The sequence below is a fragment of the Pimephales promelas genome, chromosome 14 (assembly GCF_988280905.1).
Source record: "Pimephales promelas chromosome 14, fPimPro1.hap1.1, whole genome shotgun sequence".
Classification (NCBI taxonomy): Eukaryota; Metazoa; Chordata; class Actinopteri; order Cypriniformes; family Leuciscidae; genus Pimephales; species Pimephales promelas.
The window spans coordinates 27,341,560-27,359,794 of record NC_142782.1 but is presented as its reverse complement, the minus strand read 5'-3'; the positions used below and the strand labels follow the sequence as shown (position 1 = coordinate 27,359,794).

Sequence of the window (18,235 nt, the reverse complement as noted above, 5' to 3'; positions counted from 1 at the left end):
CTGTGTTTAACACTTATGTAGCTTACATCAAAGCTGCATTGTGCGACTACTTGTTCAGGTACACAACCCACTCGCACGCCGAGCACCCAACCATCTGTCACGCTCCCGACCCAAACGCGCTGTCCGCTGTCTGCTGCCAAGCCTAGCGCATGCTAACCTTAGCGCCAAGCTGAGCCGACATCAATATGTAGCTGTATATGGCTTCTGTCTCTACACTGACCAGAGTGCCGCCTGCGCCGCCCGCCAGCAAATTAAGAACGGCATGTGATTTAAAACCAGAAAGACATCTTAGCAGTCCTTCGCAGATGTGCTGAAACTCACACAATCACACTGATGAAAAACTGCAGGGAAAAGCAGATGTAGTGGCATGAAAAATTCATTGTGCTTGATGTTTGCAAAAGCACGTTGAGGTTTGAAACACCTCAGTAAGTGTTAGACTGCGGCGAACGTGTGAAAAACCACCATGTCAAACACGCGCCGTGTTTATCTGATGCTGTAGAAATAAAACATGAACTATTTCCCGTGTTTTGTCATTTCCTGTTAAAAACGGCATTAGGCCGAATTAATCCAGCCAACACATGCAACACAGCATCTAAATGGCGCAAGCGTACAGCTGAAATTGGTAGTGGGAAAAGGTTTGATAGAATAGCAGGAATTAGCTACCATAGTGATTGCAGGGAACACTGCCTTCCTCACATAATTCAGTGCCGTGATGTGCTCCGTGCTCAGCCTGGAGTAAACAAAGTAAATGATAGGTTGTTATTCAGACCTCATTTACATCATTTGACAATGAACTTTCTGTCACCATTTCAAAGCTGCTGACAAACATGAGCACAGGAATAAACTAATCACCTTCTGCTTTGTTTTTTAAGGCTATTTACCCTCTATTGAGTCATATCAAATTGTGCATGGGGAAAAATTGACTTTATTTTCTCTCTTTTATCTTTTTACCCGAGTTGGAGCCGTGGCCTTGTGGTTAGCTGTTGTGCTCCAACAATAAGTTGGGAAAAATTCAGGATTAAAGAATTGGCCCCCTTTTAGTTATTTAGTATAAATGTGAATTGGTCACAGGAAGTTGAATTGGAATGACTGGAAGTGGATTTATGGTCTATGATCCAGAACCAAGCTTAACAGGCAACTAATTTCCTGAAATCCGGACTATATTTCCATTAATCTTGCACATACTGCAAACTTTATTGTTCTCCCCCCCCCCCCCCCCCTAGCATTTTTACTAGCCCACCAAGTGTTGTTGAGGTTAGTTACAAACATTACCTTACGGTTAGCTTGGCATTAGCCACTGGCTTCATGCAGCTCCAGCAGTTCCAAGAGAGCGTGGGATTTTAGCATTCCCTGGGGTGGCTGCCAGTGTTGTCATCTAATATGCGGGGTCTGACGTCGCTTCGTTGGGGTGTCCCAGATTTACAGGGGCTCCTTTCGTTTCCACATGCACACTCCTCCCAGACAGCCCACACACTGCAGGCTACACGCCAACACGCCGCAGGCTCCGGCACAGCAGAGTGGGGGAACGGGGGCGGGAGATTCCTGTGTCTTCCAGCTGTCGCCAGCCTGGCACAGCAAAATACAGACGCACAGTTTCAGATGGATTTACAGTGTAGGGTTTACAAGGGAAGGAGTTGGTAAAGACATTGGGTAAATGATCAAATTGGTTTCTCGACTGGCGGCCCACATGGAATCTGTGCGGAATCAAAAAGTTCATCAATCTATCAATCCAATTGTCTTCAATTTTATATAATTCACTTAATACACAATGAGATTTTCAATTTCAATTTTTAATCGCAACTTCATCTCACAATTGAGACTGCTGTTAGGAGTGCATGAAAATGATCAAAAGTGACATACTTTTACATTGTTGCAGAAAACTTCTATTTCAAATGCTGTTCTTTTGACCTTTCTATTCATCAAAGAATCTTGAGAAAAATTTTATAATTATTTCCAGAAAAATATTAAGCAACAAAACTATTTTCAACATCGATAACAATAAATGTTTCTAGAGAACCAAATCGGCATATTAGATTGATTTCTGAAGGATCATGTGACACTGGATACTGGAGTAATGGCTGCTAAAAATGTAGCTGTCATAACAAGAATAAATTACACTTTAAAATACGTAAAAATAGAAAAATGCCCTATTTTTTGTGAAAGCTGAACAAATTAAACACGGCCTTCATGGTTCCATGGTTCCATTTTCAAGAATTTGTTTACCCTTTTTAGAGCATGTTAAATCTGGATACAGTCTCCATTGACTGATTGACTGTCTACACTGCACAATTATTTTTGTTTTTCCCAGTTGAGCTGTGTATCATCAAGTTAGTAGCACACATTATTCACTATGCGCATGACTTGATTTTCCTATATCCCCCTCGGTTTTCCTATATTTTTGCATTAACTTCCTTTGGACCTAATTAAGGCTTACTTTTGTTTTGGCCTACGTCTGTATAATTACATATGATTCGGTTGTAATGTATTGTATTCTGTACTGTACTTATCCTTTTATAGTTGGGTGAGGGACTGCGTGTGTTTTTTTGTATTGCTATGATTGTTTTTTTGTTATTGAAAATTCCGTAAATATATTCTGATAATTACAAAAATTGTAATTTATCATGACAACTCTAAAAAGATTTTTAGCATGGTAATGGATATAACAACGTTAATGTATTTGGTCTTGGCTGAAAAGATCTGCTACACTGCTTCTTCTGCCATACTGTTGATGATTGCTGTTGTTGGTTATTGCGGCTGCAGAGCAAGTACAGGACTTGCAACTGCCAATATATACATTGATACTTTGCTGTGAGAATGTAAGACATACTGCTCCAGCACAAATAGCATAGAATTACCTGGTGCAAATCTATACAGCTGGAGCTAGTGAAGGTGGAAAGAGTGTTGCAAACTGCTATGCTTACAACAAGGTAGTTAAATGTTGGGCCTCAAGCTCATTGGCTGCAGATACGGCATCAGCTTGTGCCATGTAATTATCATCAGGTTGCATTAAGGACCCATCTCGAGTTGCATGACAGAACTCTGTATACTGTACATCACAATATGACAAAATAAATAAATAAATAAATAAATAAATAAATGCAGGCTTTTTGATCAAATCTTACCGAATCCAGTTTGAAAGCCAGTGTACATAACAGATTAGTCCAATTTCAACTTAAAATACCATGTGGTATTGTATCCCAAAATGGAAGGTTATTTTAAAAGTCTCGCAATTACCTTTTTTCACCCAACATTAATTTAAGTTCTTTATACATAGAAGGGGAAAAAAAGCAGTATTTACTTTTCCTTGTAAAATACACAGTAGGTAGGCACCTAAGGAAACAGGCCTTACATTTGTGCAGGGTAAGGTAAGCTAATGGTTTTACACAACCTCTTAGGCGAAATATGAATCTCTAATGCAAATCCAATCAGAATGATGCTTTTGTCTGGGAGAGAGCACTTAGGCATCCCTTAAGTGTTTTATGTACAAATGGGTCGAATTAAGGCTATTAGATGCAACGATAAACAGCATTAAGAATAGAGATTATCTCATTGCACCTTACATGATCTAATTACACTTCAGTCAGCTTTTGTCTCTTTGGATGGAAGATCACTAAGCTAATTAAAATGAAGCCATAAAGTTGCACGTTGCCATCTATTGGCATTACACAAGTCACGATGACCTCAGTGATGCTGCTGTGTATTTCTGTAATATATAAAATCCAACAAAAATGTCTTTGAGATGTCTTTTACTGCAGAGACATGTTTCTGTCCCAAGATGCTATAGCGACAAGGGCAAAATGTCAAGCAAGCAAGCAGCAGTGATACATTTGTTTTGACAAATCGAAATGGATTTTCGTCTTTGCTTTTTTTTCCCCCCTTCCACATCTTAAATGTGACTAAATTTAAGTCTGACCAAACAGATTTTCCTGTTCGTAGCCAGAAAGCTTTGCGATATCAAGGTGCGTTAACGTCAGATGCTCGTTGAACTGTCATCTTGCGTCTGTGCTGCTGTTCTCTCCCAAACGAATGCTAGTTTCAGCCTTCCCACCTGATTCAAGCTTAATGGAACTGCAACTGTCGACTCAACATGGCTGCCGGAGGGTTTGTGTTGCTGGAGGCAGTTTTGTGTTTACTACAATGTTCATCTCATTTTCAATCAATGGAAGCACTGGGCCTTTAAATTATGTATCAACAATTGATGTAGAGAGAGAGGGTGAAATTAGCGAGAATCCAGTCTGAAGACTTTTAGCCTCACTGCCAAGCAGCAGAACAGCGAAAATCAGTCAAATATATCTTTCATGTGCAACGCTTTGATGATAAATGATGTTCAGCACAGGGAAATATGTGTGTGTGAGTGCGTTTCTGTAAAAGATATGTACCATGAAGTAAAAGTGTACTGTATGTGTGCGTGTGTGAGAAAGAGAGGAAGGACACCCACCGGACACACTCATTTTATCTTCTCACACACTCTGACTCCTGCTGCTGAGGTAAGAGGCGTAATGGTTCAAATATGACTCCTCCAAATGGAGCCTCTCACTCCAAACATCCTCAATTTAACGAGAGAGAAACATCTCATTCCTCCCATTTAACTCAGCATGTTCCTCAAGGGCTAAAGGAGACCCATACTGGGGTGGAGGTTTAGCTTACGCCTGCCCTTCCTCATCTTCCTCATCCTCTCGGTCACAGAGACAGTAATAATCTTTTTCATGTACACATACCACGGGTTTACAAACACGACAACACACGCTATGTCTCTCTGGAGCAATATACTGCTGTGCATATTATGGATATTTTTATGAAAAACATATACCCCAGATTATCAAATCATACAGCAGGGGGTATATAATACCTGTTATCCATTCCTGTTTCTCTCAGTGGTAGATGCTAGTCGGTGGCAATGGACTTGAAGTCGGCCATCTTTGATCCTCATGGGAGCACATCATTTTTGAGCCAAATTCACCTAAACCTGCAAGAAATGACATCATGAAAATCCCAATTGATTTCCGGCACCACAAGAACATTATCCTGAAAAGAAAAGAACACAACAGTCATTTTAAAATGAAATAATATTTGAACAAATTACTCTGATCAAACAAAAGCCTTGGTGAGCATAAGAGACTTCTTTCTAAATCATTAAAAAAAACCTTACCAACCCCAAACTTTTGAAAGGTAATACATGTTGCTTGAATACAATTATATTTGGCTCTAGTTGAATTGTTGTCAAAGGAGAAAGATGTATTTGGATCCAGCCAAACTACTCTTTGTTTTACCCACACACTCACAGAACACACACCGTCTCCATCAAGCTCTCGCACATTACTATTACGCTCCAGCTTTAGCCGTATCCCATTGCAATGAAAAACCCATCAGGAGCCTACACACTAATAGTCATAAGCTGTTTATTTGTGAAAAATATCCTTTTAATTGGTGTTAAGCATTGTCTTTGAAAAAGCCTTTCCAATGTTTCCAAATTTGACTGCACGTCTATCCTGCTGGGGAACAGAAAGTGCTGGAAAAAACGGAGATCAGCACTCATTAAAAGCTCATTAAAAGCGCAATGCATCATTTCAGTTTCAATTTTAATTGACAATTAAAATATATAAGTTAACGTAACCATTATACTAATTAAACAGCATTGAGGTAATTCTCTTTCACTGTGGCATTTGATGGTTAATGCATATATATAATGGGTTCTGTCAAAATGCTCAATCATCTTTTCGCAGTTTCACATTTTACACAGTTTATGTGTATCGATCATCTTGCTTTATGCCAAAATTCACGTAAACAGCACACTCTGAATGCTTATGACAGAACAACACAAAATATAAATCACACTTCTATAGATCAAACATGACATGAAACATTCTCAGAATAGGTATGATGCAGATAGCAGAGTGCTGACTTTCCCATGAAACATTCTTTGTGATTCAATAACCCAATAATAAATTCATGAGGCAGACCTGACTATAACCCTCTCCGGTACCTAAGCTGTTGTCTATTGTAGGTAACCCTGGCTGTGCTGAAGAGATTGTGTTTGTGTGCGCTTTGCATTCATTTGCTGTCTCTGCGTGGGTATATGATCTGGTTGCGTGAACAGAATTTTATATTCTGCGTGTAGGTGTGTATACCATATATGCATGCCCAAATACAGTATACAGTACTGAGTATATTTATACTCGTGTATAGGTATCGTTTTTTAAGTGCAAAAAAATGCATGGGTTGTCAGAACAACTATTTAGCTCTACTGAAGCCCCAACACACTTTGCGTGTTCAAAAACACAGCTGCAAAAATGACAGATTCTCAAGAATCTTAAAAGACATTTTTAAGCTGAACTATTTGTAACTAACTACACTGTCTTGAGATAGAATGCTGAAAAACACTGCAATAGATGCCCAGTCTTTTCATAGACTAACATTTAAAAAATAACAGACTAAATGTTGGAACATAGTCCTTCTATATATATATTGAACTAATAAACAAGCGAAATATTAGGTCAGATTGATGAAATTCTGATTCACTAGCTCTCTATTCAAATTAATTCTTATTTATAATGGGGTTGTTTCAGTAATAATGTTAATTTTGCTTACATACTGATAACTAGGAAACCCTCTAATATGATACATTAAACACAACCAAAAACTACTCTGAAGATTTTAACTAGTAAACTTTAAATTGCATTTCTTCTCTGAAACTGTTATTAAAACAATAGTTTCAGTTGCAAACTCATAAGAGTATAAAAACTCTCTGAATGCATCTACAAATGTCTAAATCAAAACATTTCAAGTAAAAATTCACATGAAAGTGTAAACAAAGGTTCTTTTAAAGTATCGCAGTAATGATTCAACTTCAGTGCCGGTTTTAGTGTGCTGATAATTATTGTGCGATTTTAGCACGGTAATACTCTCCCTGCGGAGTTGCCTCTCATTATTCAAACCCTTTAAAGCATCACTACTAAAATATTAGAATCAGTAGTCTGTTATTGGACAACTAGTCGACTATCTAGTATGTCTGTATGTCCATAAGCAGTTTGAAGTTTGTTTTATGACATACTGTGTGTGTGTAGTATTACATGTTTTCTTTGCGATTGTGCCTCTGCAGTTTGTTAGAGAGCACAGATGAGATATGAGATATTTAATAGAGATCAGTTTAAGGTTCTGTTAATGTGTCTGTTTGTGGGGAAATTAAATTAGCTAAATAATTGCCTTGCCAAAAAAGGGCCTTAGAGATTGTCAAAACAACTCGCAGCTTCCTAAAGAAGGGTGATTTTATTCTTTGTATTTGTATATGCCATGGACTACAAAGTCTATTAATGAAATTATGCACTTAAATTAATAATGAATGAACTCACTAAGGGGTTCTTCTTTTAATTTTCTTAAAATATTAAGAATATGACTCCACAACAAACCTCGTAACCCAAGTGTACGTGTGCGCGCTAGTGCTTTTTTCTTAGCAAACAGCCTGATCCCCCACTGAGATCTCCACTGTCGCACTGCTGTGCGATGGAGAAGGGATGTGTGTCGTGTGTGTGTGTGTGTGTGTTATACTGGTGGGAGAAATCCCTTGACTGAAGCGGCCTTGGTCGGCCTCACCTTATCCTCGGGCAGGAACTCCAAAGGAGGCAAGAACAACTGCTAGCGACGTTATGGAAATGCCACCAGGCAAAGGGGCATTACAAAACAGATTGTTTTATGAACCCATTATTGTACACTCAAACACACAATCATGCAAACACACGCATCCACCCACACGCACAAATACACACAATGAAAATGGCATTACGGGGCATGCCAACGTGGGGCCAAACGCTCTGGGCCACAAAGGAAGGAGGCTGAGATGGTGAAGACAAAGAAAGACAAATGGAGAGGTTAGACAGAGTCAGTGTCTTTCTTCTCTCTGGTGTGTTCTCCGAATGTATCATTATCCAGAGCTGAAGTTCTGCATGACAGCACTTTGGAAACACACTTCATTTACACTAACCTTTTACTTTTCTATTTTCTCTCTCTCTCACACACACACACACACATTGGCTTTCCAAGTTTTATGGGGACTTTCAGACTAAATTATTTTATGCTGTACAAATCTCACTACTGTACTATTCTGTTCCCTAAACCTGCCACCACAGAAAATGTTCTTAAAAAAACATCACTAAGTATGATTTATCAGCTGTTTTCCTCATGGGGACCAAAAAAAAATTCAGCCAACAGCCAATATCAATATGCATGCCAATAAGCAACTAGTTAATAGCGAGAACTGGACCATAAACTAAAGTTTTACCAAAACAATTATATATTACATCAACAATTACACTACTGTTCAAAAGTTTGGGGTCAGCAATATTGTTTTATGTTTTTGAAAGGAGTCTCCTAATGCTCACCGATAATACAGTAAAAACAGCCAAATTGGGAAATATTATTACAATTGAAATATGTAAAATGTCATTTATTCTTGGCAAAGCTGAATTTTCAGCATCATTACTTCTGTCTTCAGTTACGGGGTCCTACAAAAATCATTCTAATACACTGATTTGGGGCTCAAGAAACATTTCTTATTACTATCAATGTAGTAAATAATGAGTTGTTTACCTTTTTTGAGGGATATTTTCCCCTTCTTAAAAATAAAAAAACCAAATAAAACGTACCTTTTGTCATATTAAAAATGGCTTTACTGTCACTTTTGATCACCTGAGCAATAAAATATTGTCTTGGATCACAGTATTTATATTTAAAGGAACTTTGAATCATCAGTGTCAGGCTTTGAATAGTGCCTCTTCTAAGTCTTAATGAATGACAGAGGGATTGGTAATCCTCCATAATCCAGAGAGAAAGAGATAGAGGCGTGCTGTTTGAAGCGAGGGCAGCAAGAAGTTCTCACCCCCCACGGTATCTGGCGTGCTTTAGCTTATGTTTGTTTGGCGCAGGGTGTAACACTCTTACGCATTTATGATTCACTTTGTGTGTACACTGTGGACTTAGCGCTGTCTGTTTCCATTAATGAGGATAAGTGCAGCGCTGTTCTCGAGTTCCACTGCACTTGTGTGGCGAGATCTTTGAAGAACGGAAAGGAAAAAGAGGAAAAAAGCAGTACCACACAGGCCTTTAGCTGCAGGGTTTCTATTTAAGTCAAATAGCAGCTGATGTCTGCCTCGCCTTCAGAGGAGCAGACGACGGTTAGAAGAGGTTAATTCAAAATAATTCCACTGAAGACTCTGTCAGAGTCACTGCTAGTTAGGCTAATGCTAGCATACATTATGAATGATACATATATCATTAACCGTTAATGTCGTCTATTTCATAACGTATGCTATCTATAGCTATCACAGGACAAGTGATTGGCTTTCAAAGGAAGGGTGGTTAAAAGAAACACTTTCACAATTTAATGTATTTTTAAAAATAATTTAATGCTTTAAGCTAAAATATGTATTTTCCTTTCCTTCACTACAGGGCAGAGTCTTGGCTATGGTTTCGTCAACTACATTGACCCAAAAGATGCAGAGAAAGCCATTAACACGTTAAATGGACTCAGACTTCAGACCAAAACTATTAAGGTACGTGACTACTACCATAAAGTCCAGTCTCACACATGTCAGGAATTTTTAATTGTTTTAAGATTATTATTTTTTTGTTTGTTTGTTTAAAGCATAAATCAGCTTCGCTATCACATTACATTTTAAAATATATCACAATAGAAAAAATATAATAAATTGTGATATTTCATAATATTATAGCTTTTTAAAAATATATTTTATGAATTGCTATTGTACAGCTTATTATTAAAGGTGCTATATGTGCTTTTTTTCAATTTATTTTTAAATTGATCAATTTATTATTTTTTATTGCCTGTGTGTGAAGGGGTTGTAATCACACATTATAATGATTCACTTGTCGGGTTTTGCTATTACCTCTGAAGGCCAGTATTCCTATTTCTATGTGAAGTCTCCGGGTCGGATTTTCTGCGAAATTCATCGGATGTGACGTGCATGCGCGTTCCCGAGCCTCTCTCCTTTTTATTTACAGTCTATGCGATGGCACTGCAACTAAAGACATGGAGTTTGATAGCACCAAAAAACTCCACATAAATATAAGCAAAACAAAAATGTGTCTGCTGAAGCTCGTCAGGCCAAACGTAGAAATCGCATCGACTTAGGACGAAAAGAGCCGAGTTTTCAGATATGCTGAAATAATGGTAAACTGTAATGAAATAGCAAGGTAAACTACAACATATATGAGACATGAAACGAATACAAAAGTCTGTTTTGAAAAAAAAAAGTATGTGCTTTAGGATGTAACTAATGTCCTATATCTACTAAAATCACTCATCCCACTACTATCATATTGTTTATAACACACATTTCCAGACACATTCAGTACAGTAATGTTACTTCCTACGATCTCACTGTTACACTGAAATTGTTCAGTCTAACACTAGTTCAGTAGCCGTTTTCGTGATCGTATTATACATTTTCCTATTTTGACATTGCTGATTGTGAAACATACATGAATAGTTAGTGAAATGCCTTATGCTAGATAACAACACAAATGTAACGTTATCATGGTATGAGTATGGAGCATTAGTTCAACGTCAAGCTGATGAAAATAGCCGATAATTGTAACGGTGCAGGGGGAGTTTACATGAGTTTCCAGCATGTTGTGTGATGCTTTCTCCGGTGTGTTGAAAGTCTCAGTGTGGCCGGTACCATGAGTGCTCGCTGACAATTTTTGTGTTGTAAAAATTGGTTGCAATCTGAAACATCGCCGATAGAGGCCGCTAAAAAAATACATATAGCACCTTTAATTAATGAAATAATACACTCTAAAAAATGCTGCGTTGTTTTAACCCAAATTTGAGTAAAAAATGGACAAACCCAGCCATTGGGTTATATTTTTAAATTACATTTTTAACCCAATGGCTGGGTTTGTCCATATTTTACCCAAAATTGGGTTAAAACAACCCAGCATTTTTTAGAGAGTATGCTAAGGAATTAGTTGAACAGATGTATCACCACATTATTTTTGTATGATTCATGTAAGAATCATAAACCATTGTATTGCTGCATTTCTGTATACATGTAGATCTCAGTGTTGGGATTAGCATTAGGGTACATGTTGTTAGGCTACTGCCTGCCTGTTGTTTACCAAACACTTTTTTTTTGTCAAAGCAACCCACATTACGCTAATTGCCATTCGCTCAAGGGCACAGAGTTGACAAGCTTCTCTCAGTACCTCTCCAGTTAACAGGTCACCCGCACCTGGGATTGAACCTATTTAAACGTAACAGATAACAGAGACGGTACCTCATGAGCTACATCTCATTTAGGTGGAAGCGCTCTCCTAGTCACCATTTCTCACGTCTGCGCCAGTCAATACGTTGAATGTTTCCTGTCACCGTTTGTGCCAGTGGAGCCGCAGTGATTAGAACATGTGGCGTACACTGCCTCGTGCTGGGCTGAGGCGCGGCGGCACAAAGAGAGAGGAGGGCAAATCTGACTCATTAAGATGCAGAAGGAAACAGGAAAGCAACTGAAGGAAGAAAAGAGAAAAATAGTGTAATTGATATGTAAATGAATCTCCAAATGTCAAATCATGAAGTCACACAAAAAGAGGGAAATAGCATGTATAATAGAGTAATGTGGACATGCTAAATAGACATCTAAAATATGTCTGGTTTCCACCGTAGAAAAAAACATCATTCAATTCCGTTCTATCATGTTTAATCGATATTTATTTTATTTTTGTCGATATTTTATTTTTTAATTTATTTCAATTTAGATCTGATCTGTCTTTTTTGTATTGGTTTAATTAATGTTCTGATGTATTCCATTCTCTTTTGTCCTATTCTATGATGTTGTCAGATTTTTACTATGGTTTTTGTTCTGATATTCCATTCTATTCAATTTCATTTTATTCTCTTATGACTGATTTTATCTATTATTTTCCATTCTACTCATTTCTGTTCTATCATTAAATTAAATAATGGAACGAAATAGATTTACCACAATCTGATGGTTTCCATTTTCCTCAACAGTGCTTAATTTAGAAGCAGCAGCTGGTTTTAACAGTAAATTCTGACTGCTGCTTACGGCATAATCTGGCTGTGTGTGTGCTTTCATCTGGCCTATAATCCCAGACCTCTCACTTACATCCGCCCTAATCTAATCAGATTGGATTTCGCCTGTTTATGAAAACACGGCTCAGTCTGCGAGGCTCAGTACCTCTTAGCATAACAGCAAAAGAACGTGTGTGTGTGTGTTTGTGCATTTGCGTGTGAGAGCAAGAGAAAGAAAAAAAAAGAGAGGACAAAGAAAAGACTTGTCAGGGCTGTTTTTGAAAGAGCACAGCACAATACTCACAAACACGGGCGTTTTCCAGAGTGGCAGCATGTGTATGTGTTGGCCGGCAGTGTTTCTAGTACTGGTTTCAGCATCAGCTAAGAATCCATCAGAGACAGAATGACTCACTCTGTGTGTATTTGCTGATCATCACAGCTTCCTGCCACGCGGCACTTCTCTCAGTGACAAAACACACTTCCAAAGGAGGCAGCGGTACACACATACATAAACACCGCTAAAACACTGCACTTACTGGCCCAACACACCAGTCTTTTCACTCCCATCCTAGGGCTATGACTCTTGAGTTGGTCCTTTCAACTCCCACACCCCTTTAAGAGAAAAACTAAAAACTAAAAAAATCAAATGGCTTCTTTGTCCTGTGAATCAGTCAAAACCTCCTAAGTTTGAATCATTCTATAGAATAATTTACTCAATCCAGCAGTTACTGAATTAACATCTGACTCACTGAATTGCAGGGCATAATAGCTGTCATTCATCGATGACTCAAACTAAACCAACATTTTATGTGATTTTAACCCTATGTGAACCACATTAGGAAATGAGGATCGTGAGACTTTGGTACGATTGCTTACAGTTGAAGTTTCTCAAAAATGTTTAAATTGATTTAGCCACCATTTTATAAAAGCATTGGGAGTATTAAAATTTAGCTTTTTAAATATTATATACTTTTAAAATATAAAAAAAATATGATTTAATATATTATTTAAAATACACTCTAAAAATTGCTGGGTTGTTTTAACCCAAACCTAAAATGTGGACAAACCAAGCCATTGGGTTACATTTTTTAATTACATTTTTAACCCAATGTTTTGGTTTGTCGATATTTGACCCAAAGTTGGGTTAAACAACCCAGCATTTTTAGAGTGTATTATTTTATTATACACATTAAGAATATTATGATATTAAAATTTTAAGACTGGTGGTAAGTTTAGTATTATGGTATTATGTTTTGAAATTTGATACTGATTTGTGCAAACAGATTTGGCCTAAAGGCACAATTTAGCCTAACACTACATTTTCAGCTGTCTGTTGTTGAGTTATGTCAAGTCAAGTCACATTTATTTATATAGCGCTTTTTACAATACAGATGGTTTCAATGCAGCTTTACACTGATAAAAGGAAAATAATGTAACAAAGTTTGTTTCTGCTGCAGCAGATCTAGTAGAAAATAGTGTTATAATCCATCTTAAGTAAGTTCAGTAATGATTCATTTTTGTTGTAAAAAAGTTATTAATTTAGTCCATTTATAAATATAGCCGCTCTGAAGAAAATGATGTCATTATCCAGCTCAGTTCAGTTCTCATATATTGGTGTCAATGCAGGCAGATCAATAATATTGTTGAATAGTAAGTGTCCCCAACTAAGCAAACCAAAAGGCAAAGGCGATTGTGGCAAAGAACCAAATCTCCATCAGGTGACAGAAGGGGGAGAAAAATAATGCTCATAACCTGTAGGAATGATGTTGCTGAGCATACTTCTTCTATACATGATGAATTTCCACCTCCAGCCACATACATACTCTAACAAAAGCAGACTTTAAGGGTAATGAAGCAAGAGTTGTCTTCCGTGACTATCCCTGCCTACATACAGTACACAAACAAAAGGCAGACTACTGTGCACTGTGCTGTTCACACGTGCATCTCATGCATGATCGATTGATTTCTTTTTTTTTTTGCCTGCGCACACACACAAACTTGAATACTGGAATAGACAACCAAAGATGTGCAAAGTGACAATCAATTTTGGACCAATTTCACACTAGACAACACACTAGGCAACCAAGTGCTACCAGAGTGAGTTTAGGGAGGGGGAGCTTCACAAGAAGGCTGACCTCATGAATATTAATTAGCTAATACTGATGATCCACACTGATTTAATATAAGACGCAATATCAAGCCAGTTTCAAGTTTCATCTTTAAAATGTCAAAACTGAAATGTCACCAGTTTAACATCAAGATAAAAAGTTCAACATAGTGAAAAATCAACTACATATTCATTTAAAAATGTAAAACTGTCAATAGTTGTTGATTACATGTTACTCTACATGCTATCCTATAATCACTGTAATTTGTGACATTCAGAGTTTTTCCGCTCAGTTCATGAGCACAAATGAAAGTGTCCAATTTTATGCAATAACTTAATTCTCAAAACGAGCAGAATACACAAACTCAAATATAAACTGACTTTAGTAGGTTTGATGCATCAAGATTTAGCACCGCACATTCGTTGATTTCTCCATCTACTCATTACTGTCAATGTTCGTCTCTGAATAAGCACATTCTGACTATCCGCTCTGGTAATTTACTATGTCAAATGGATAGATCTGCCTTTTTAACCGAAACAATTGCAAATTATCAGATGTGCTATAAATGCAAGACATACATATTTTTATATCAGCTGACTATGTTCGGTTGAGTGGGTTAAAGTCTTGGCGCCCTGAGTAACGCTACAGAAATAGAAACCAAGCAACCGTTAAAATACGCTGTTGTTCCTTGTGGTCACAGCAGGTAAAGACAAAACTGGGATTTACATGGAAGAGCTCTTTGTTAATCAACTAGATGTTTTTTTCTCCATATTTACTACCTCCTCATCCATCGGTCCATCTCAGCGTGGGTCAGAGAAGCCGATGTCTTTATCTCTTCCTTGTGATCTCTCTTTTACACCTCTCACGCTCGCGGCACTTCCCGCTTGGTCTCCTTTCTCTCTGCACTCCATGAAACCTTTTATTCAGACCAGCTCCAGCCCTCTCAAAATGATGCTCTCCTGCTGTAATACGACAAGAGAGAGAGGTGAAATCCTCAATCTCATAACTTCTAATAAGTGTGTTCCAAGGTCATCCTTCTCATAAAGCCTCCATCGTAACCCCACCCCCCATCGAGCCGGGATGAAGACAGACCATCTAATAGCAAAAGACAGCTGTGTCTAAGAGTGGATGAGCGAGAAAAAGGGGGAAAAAAGAAGGAGAGGGTAATTATCCGAAGTGCAGTTCTTTGCTCTTTTCAGTGGAGCAAAAAAAACGCAGTTTATGAGGGCCCTCCTGCTGAAATAAGCTGATGATGTATATGTTTACAAGAGGTTTTTTGAAGTGAGAAAAGATGTCTGCGGTGGTTTACGATGAGTTTATATTCTTTGGCAAGATGCCAGTGTCAGGTTCAGGGACATCAGCTAATGCAGGAAAACAGATCAACAGAGCTACGTTTCACCGGCTTAAAAAAAAAAAAAAAAAAAAAAAAATTTCAAAAAAGAATTGGAGTTTCAATCCAGTCATAACTTCCACACCCTCATCATTTTGTTGCACACACACACTTCTCCATGACACTTCTCCGTTTCTCAGCAAAACTCCGGCTTTGCCTTCCTGTCGAGGTGTGATGAGAGAAATCCCACTGAGGGCGAGAAGAGCGTAGCCTTGTGCTGTGAGATACGTGTATACACACACACACACACACTTCGCAGCAGACAGGGTGTTGATAGATCTGACATCTGGAGCTGCTTGACAGGGCAAGAAAAAAACTAAAAGAAAAGAGGAGAGGAAAAGAAAAGAAAAGAAGCGAAGAGAGGAGAGGGAAGAGTCTGCCAGGGTTCCATGACTTTTGCCTTCTCCATTTAAGTGGATTTGAGGAGATTACAGCGGAGTGTTTAGCATGTTTAGCTCAGCATTTGTAGCAGTGTAACCGCCTGTGATGGCTCTGCTGCCCAAATGTCAGAACTAATGAAAATATGAGATGGAAACGCTGCTTCAACCATTAATGGGAACAGATTAAATTGACGTGAGCATTAAAAGGGCAGGAAGATAGAAACATCTCCCTATCTTGGATTAAAACTGAACTGTAGCGGGAAAGAGCGAAGACGGACAAAAAAAATCGTGGAGTCGACAAGAAAATTCAGTCTGTTAATAGATTTGTTCATCTAAACATGAACATTTTGTCATCATTTTCTCACCCGCATGTCGATTCAACCCTTATGGCTTTCTTCTGTGGAACACAAAAGGAGACATTTTGAAGAAAGTACTAGTTGTTCCAATACAGTTCCAAAAAAGTATCATAAAATAATTCATATGACTTGAAGTATTTACTAAGATAAGGACAATAGGGAAAAGAAAATCTTTTTTTCTCTATAAAAATAGTTATATAATAAAAATAATTTATTTATATCATAAAAATTAAATCAATAAAGAAATATATTACAATTGCTAATACTGTTGTACTGCAAAATAAAATAAAATAATAAAATACTAATATTTATGGCTTTATGGATTTCTTTGCTTTCAAACGTTAATTTATTACACTGTGGAGGAAAACTGCTAAGGGACCTTAAAGCATTATAAATTATTCTCATTTCAAATTTAGGAAGATATAAATGCATGAAATACATGCAAAACTAAAAATTCAGCAACAGAATAAATCACATGATATTCAAAGTCTTCTAAAGACATATGACAGCTTTGTGTCGTGAACAAACTGAAATTTAATTAATTATGTGCTGAAAATCTTGCGGTACGCTTATAAGGGTACAAATGTTTGAATCATGAACGAATCAGTCTTTTGAGTTGGATCTTTTCATTGAATCACTTCAATAATAATAAATTATATTTGTATGAATATGGACTATGATATTATGAGTAAATAATTTTGGCGAGAACTATCCTTTTAGATATAATTATCATTATGATAATCCAGCATGAGCCACAGCACTGAAGTTTCCCACAAGGATTTGCATTTGTGAAAAGTTCAGTGACATTATAGTATATTCAATTTGCCAACGCCTTCATTTGATTGAGAGAGTGCATTGGGTGAAAACTGTATAATGTGAGTCAGAAAAAAGCGAGACTGGGATGTGAAGTTGAAAACAAGCACTGTGTGTTTTAGAGTGTGGCAGACTCTGTCCAAGGTGCTGCCGAGTTTGACAAGTCGAGAGAGGTGAGAATGTGCCGTGTGAGTGTGTGAGCGATAGATGGAGAGAGTATGAAGGAAGGAGTGCTGTCCAAGGTGCTAGTAAGCGCAGCGCGCTGATATTAGAGCGTGTGAGGAATGCGAGGGTGAGAGGGAGCTATAGATGGATTGGCTCTCACTCTAGGCACAAACAGAAGGTTCCAAAGTGTTATTCAGCACAGATGACAGCCAGCCTTCTCTCACACACACAAGCTCTTCCATCATGTGTGTTTTCTGAAAACAAATTAGCCTTTATCATTTACTGCTGTGTGCTCTAAGTGAGGTTTATGAACCTTATTCTAAATCTGTACAACTGTAGAGAAGAAATTGAAACTGTCCAATTATGTGTAATTAAATCCATGCTTGAATATTTTTGATTTACTGTTGACATTGGTAACGTTACTTCAGTTTATTTAAAAGGTTAAGAGCTATCCTCAGAAATATAACATGGTCACGTATGTGGTGGTTATGACATCATTGTGTTTCTAGATTTGGTAACACTTTACAATAAGGTTCTATACATTAACATTAGGTAATGCTGTAAAAAAAGTTTCTCTATATATATTCTAATTTTATTTCAAGTTGTTTAAACATGAATTATTGAGATATATATATATATTTATACTTAATAAAGGCTGTGAAAAAATATGCTATATTTCTTTTAGTTCTTATTTATGACTGATTTTAGGACTGCAAACTCCATCAAAACTTCTTTCAAAATCGACCACAATTATGCCTGTAGTTAAAGGGTTCATGAACTTCAACCATTGCACTTGGGTGTATTTCTTGGGTACATTGTTTCTCTTCAGAAATGGGGTTAGAGGTGGTGCACATTAATATTGAATTTTCATTTCCATTCCTCCTTTGAGACATTTGCAAAGCTCTTTGGATGTCACGTGTATATCCCTTATCTGTGAATTAGTATGAATCCCTTGCAGCAAATTGTGCCTTTGAAAATAT

The 18,235-nt window shown here is 37.5% G+C and overlaps 1 protein-coding gene across 8 annotated transcripts in view; it reads left to right on the top strand.

Annotated features, from left to right (window-relative positions):
- elavl4 (ELAV like RNA binding protein 4) overlaps positions 1–18,235 on the top strand; it is a 75,610-nt gene that overhangs the window by 40,881 nt on the left and 16,494 nt on the right. For all 8 annotated transcript variants that reach the window (XM_089119767.1, XM_039675507.2, XM_039675490.2 and 5 more), the window contains one exon: positions 9,442–9,545. In XM_089119767.1, the coding sequence (XP_088975893.1) occupies positions 9,442–9,545 (104 nt within the window). The remainder of the gene's footprint in view (positions 1–9,441; positions 9,546–18,235) is intronic.